Consider the following 5,116-nt stretch of genomic DNA (forward strand, 5'->3'; position numbering starts at 1 on the left):
CCTCCTTGTCCTCGTCCATCTAGACCACATTTTTAGGACTGCCAAAAATCATGTCTTCTTTCTTTTTTTGGAAAACAGGGAATAAAATCATTAATCATGTCTTCTTCTTACTTGGAATGCCGGCCCCGAATCCACTCCTCCCACTAGAATTTTGAGCTTTCCTCAACCGTTAAGTTGTTTTGACCAAATTTAAATCTATTTTTGTTATAAATCATTCGGTATATAGCTGTATATATATCCTGAATTTAAACATGAAATCACATATTAAGTTAGAATAATTCCCCGTTATTTAAAATTCGTAGGATTCATCATTTTCCATTAAAATAATGATAAACAATAATGTTATTTTTTGTTGTTGTGAATATTATTTACGAAAGCTGTTACAAATTCTAAATAACGAATCAAAATTGAAAAAAAAAAAGTTAAAAAATAATATAGAAATTCTAAGGAGCAATCCAGCGTATAAACGTTTATCTTTTCACCATTGTAATATGTTTCATTTATGGATTTAATGTTTCTCATATTATAAGAGATAAATTTATCTCCTACATATACATAAAAGTGTGTGGAGCTCATATGAGAAGGAGAGATAGAAAGAGAAATATAAGCCCCACATACTTTTATGTGTGTATGAGAAACATTAAATCCTTTATTTATTTTTTGAAACAAATTCATACTATTTAGCAATTTTTAACCCAGATGTTGGTTGAGAAAAATATTTTTGCTTGTAGAAAAAATTATTATGTCATATTCGCATAAAAATGAGTGAGTCTTATTAATCTTTTCTCTTTACAATGGACCCACTCATTTTTATGTGAGTGTGATAAAAAAACTTTGTTTTGCAGTAAAAATAGAAACATCAAACCCTATTTAAGATTAATTATTTCTATTAAAAGTAGAAGAATAAATTACACAAACTTAACAAAAAAAAAATTAGACTTTTGCATAACTTAATTATTCCATAATGAAACAAACCAATCATCAAAATAAAACAAAAAATTTTCGACTACTAATTTGCTCCTTTATCCTGCCTCTGCATCTCCATATCTCAAAAAAGCAAGAAAAAAATAAATCAAAAAACAATGAATGAAAGAAAGACCCATTGACTTTGTTTGAAAAAAGAAGAAGAAACGTGTAGTTCCCTAAAGCATGTGCTTTACTGCCACTAAATACTAATCATCTTTGTGCATTTCAGGGCTAGAATTCACCCTCCCAATAAATCTTCCCTGCCACATCAAAAAACAAGGTAGACCTGTTACCTTAACAAACACACGAAGCCATAATTTACAAATTATTTGCTTATCAAGAAATATTTTTTTACAAGGCTATTTAAGATTTTATTTTCTTAAAGATATTTGAGATATTGAAAGATTAACAAACACTTTGCTGTTGTTGTTTTTTTATAACAATAACATTGTTAAGGTTTGATTGTATTAAACACTTGGTTGAGTTTTTGAAGGAAAGAGAGTGACATTTTAGTTAAAAATAATAATAATTTAGAACGATAGTGAGATGCTTCATTTTAAAATCCTAAAATCACATTTTTAAAGTAAGGGATTCTGCGGATATAAATTAATTCAGGTTTCCATCATTTCTTATTTAATTGCTTCGAAAACTCCAAGATAATAGTCGTGGTCTTTTATTCCATTCAGTTTTATTATTAATCACTCTATTATTTTATTTCAATATCATATGTATTGTTACAGTTATAATAATAATAATAATAATAAGAAACACATCATATATTATATTATTCATAATAAAATCTCAATTTAACTCCAAGATTATTTTACCCCGAGAGTCCAGACACTCTTCTTCTGGCACTTTAATAGTTCTGGAGTTGAGGGTCCTTGTTAGAACAATGAATGCATTAAATCATGTTCACTTACAACTAAAATACATGGAGGACCTTTATACAACAAAAAAAAATACATGGAGGACCAGAACAACAATAACTTTTTAATATGGTTTAGACGAATCTCAAGCGAATTTGTAGGAATCACGCAAGTCAAAAAGTTGTACAAATAAATTTGTCCAAAAAAAAAAAGTTGTTCAAATAAAAGAATCTAAACCTAAGGATTTGAATAAGATAGATCCTCAAAAGTTGGACAAAATGACCAACCACTCTAAGGGGTCCAGTTCCATTACCCATCAAAAAAGAAACTTAAGACAACAAAATATGTATCATGATAATTGGAAGAAAAAAAAAAATTTCTTTTTCTCTTTATAATTTTCAAACTTCATCATACCTTGATTCTGGGCCGTTGATCTGCATTGACTTTCCTGACCTGATATCTGATTAACTTCTTAGAAGAGAGGCGTGTACGGCGCTTCTCTTTGTAGCGCAGCATACTAGCTTCTCTCATTGCTCCGTTTGCGAATAAATCTATTTGGTCCTGTCATCACACCAACGCAAAAAACCAAAAGGAATTAGTTCAGTGCTTCTGCTTCTTCCACGATACTATCATACCAACAACACTCTACAAACACACACAATTTAGATAAACTCTCAAATTTTGAGCTGACGTGCAGCACAAACTCGCATGAGTAGTTGATCAAAGGTATATAAATTATGGGAATTAATTTTCTCATTTTACATTAGAAAATTTACTCATGCTACACTCATAATATATGAGTGGGGTTCACAAAAAGGTGAGAAGACAAAAAGTCAAAATGTGACCCACTTATATATTGTGAGTGTAGCGTAAGAAAATTTTCTCACGTAAAATGAGAAAATTATTTCCCATAAATTATTGTGATTAATATTTCTCATGTTATAAAATATAAATTTTATTATATACACAAAAGTGTGTATGATTAATGTGTTTTTTTTCTCTCTCTCTTCTTTTCGTACGGCTCCACATGGAGGCACGTACTTTTATATGTATAAGAGATGAAATTTAATTTCTACAACATGAGAAGACATTACTCCTTAAATTATTCTAATAAAATTACATCAAATTTATGATAGATTTTTTTAATAAAGTATAAATGGTAATAAACTAATAATAATAACAAATTCTTTACAATTTATTAAAATATCAATTTCAATAGGAAAAAAACATAACTGCCAAAATAATTACTATTTAAAATAAAAATTTTCAAATAGCAAATGATTTAAAACATTAAATATTGTAAATTTTCTTTAAAAGCAAAAAATTGCATATGAATGGGACACATAAAAGTCTTTACTATTTTACTGTGAAAAACGGCCGTTTCAAACATTTAGCCTTTTAAGTTTTTTCCTTCTATATTTTTTACTTGCCGGCGGGAGATGAGAAACGTACAGTGAAGTCATTTCCCGGCAAACCAGAGCCGGAGCAATCATCAGCGAACGGCGACCCCCGGTCCGACCACGCATTCAAAACATCGTCGTAATTCAATTTCAATAAAAAACCCTGACTCGAGTCCCTCAATTCCACTTTTGGTTTCACCGCCTTCTTCTTCTTCTTCTTCTTCTCCGCAGCCGCCGCCACCGTCGGAGTGTTCTTCACTCCCGGCGAGATTTCAAGCATATCAACCGCCGGAAAATTCCACCAGTTCGCGTCATCAACTTGCCGGAGAGCCCTCACCCAACTGAATTTCCCGCCAAAACCAAACGACGTACTCAGCCGCTGGCCGCCGCCGCCATGGTAACACGAAGCGCCGCCATTGACGTCATCGACACTGCTCCCCATGATGCTATCGATCCCTTCCTCAATTTCCTCATCAAGAATCGATTCGCAATCGAAGCCTTCACCGGAATCATACTCCAATTCATCGGAATTCACCATTCTGGAGGTAATCTCCCCTGAGCACGTGCCATGGCACGTGCGGGGCTTCAAGACCTTGTTATCAAAAGTGGGTTTATTTTGGAAGAGGAAATGGTCGTCGTTGTGATAACCATAGGCTCTGAATGGCAAAAACAATTCCGATGATTCATTTGTCGTTTCCGTTATTGGTTTGGTGAATCTGCCTGGTTTTTTGAGGTTTTCGGTGGAGAAGAGGTTCGGGTACGCTGTGGAAAGGAGCGTGGCAGCTTCGTTGTACGTTTGGTTCGGTCTCTTTCGAGGAGTTCTAGGTTTTTTGGTTGAGATTGCTCTTTGGGAGTTGTTGCTGGTGGTTTCTGATATGGTTGTTGAGGAAGGAGATGATGTGAATGATGTTATAGTTGATGTTGATGAAGATTTTTTAACATCGAAATCAAACCCATAGGTTCTTCCACCACCTCCACTTAAACTTGAAGCCATTGGTTCAACAAACCAAAAATAAAAAATAAAATAAAAAAATAGGAAAACCCTAAAATTCAGTGCCAATGGCATGAAATGAAAGTATCTTGGAGTTCATGAATTGTGAAGGAAGATAACGAGAAAAAGGTGAAAAACCCTAAACCCAGAAAGTACAAGGAATAAAAGTTGTTGGCTTGTTTTATTAATGTTTAAAAAAAAAAATAAAGGGAAGAAAAAGCCAATAACATTTTAGGAATATAATTGATAAAGAGAACACCCCAGAAGACAAAAAAAAAAATAATAAAAATAAAGTTTATGATTTATGTGATTTCCAAAAATGTATAAAAATAGAACTCTAAAGAAGGAAGGAACCGAAAGATTGGAAAGTCCCAGATATCAATCAAATTGGGTTTGGCTGAGGAAATATCTGTGAAAGGAAAGTTGCCCGATATAGGAATTGGAGAGTGAGAAGTGTGAAGTGATACAGAGAGTACAGATTTGAGAGCAGAGGATAAGAAGAGAGAATGAATGATAGAAAAAGCCACGAGGCAAAGTAGATAAAAGGAAAAGACCCATAACTGGTTGGGGGCTATGTAGATATATGCAATTGGCAGAGGAACTTAACCTCAGTGGTGGGTTTGTTGAGAGAAGAGGGTGAGGAAGAGAGTCACGTGAAGATGAGAACGAAGGTAGAGACAATGCTTGGTTTCTGCTGTTCCAGCTTTGGGACCACTCGCATTAGCCACTTTTTTGTTTTCTTACTTTCTCTCTCTTTAACCTGTTCAATTATTTTACGTTCTTGTTTTACTTTAATGTCCCTTCTCCTTTCAGTTTCTTTCTTCTTCTTTTTTTCCTTGGGGAACTTTTTGCCTACAATGTTTTTTTTAGAAAATTTATCGAATAACAAT

At 33.2% G+C, this 5,116-nt stretch overlaps 1 protein-coding gene across 2 annotated transcripts; it reads right to left on the reverse strand.

Moving 5' to 3' along the window:
* Positions 1–955: 955 nt before the first annotated feature.
* Positions 956–4,891, reverse strand: LOC133305747 (protein CHLOROPLAST IMPORT APPARATUS 2-like). Of its 2 annotated transcripts, none has more exons than XM_061505989.1 (3): positions 3,288–4,891; positions 2,250–2,396; positions 956–1,226 (listed from the first exon to the last, which is right to left on the reverse strand). In XM_061505989.1, exons 1-3 carry the CDS (start codon positions 4,299–4,301, stop codon positions 1,173–1,175), a joined length of 1,215 nt encoding a protein of 404 aa, XP_061361973.1. In that variant the 5' UTR covers positions 4,302–4,891; the 3' UTR covers positions 956–1,172. The 2 variants fall into 2 exon arrangements, with proteins under 2 accessions (XP_061361973.1, XP_061361974.1); XM_061505990.1 differs by having other exon boundaries at positions 3,270–4,891.
* Positions 4,892–5,116: the final 225 nt, after the last annotated feature.

This window comes from Gastrolobium bilobum, unplaced genomic scaffold (genome assembly GCF_033153095.1).
Source record: "Gastrolobium bilobum isolate Gb01-03AN ecotype WA unplaced genomic scaffold, APGP_CSIRO_Gbil_v1 utg3440, whole genome shotgun sequence".
Classification (NCBI taxonomy): Eukaryota; Viridiplantae; Streptophyta; class Magnoliopsida; order Fabales; family Fabaceae; genus Gastrolobium; species Gastrolobium bilobum.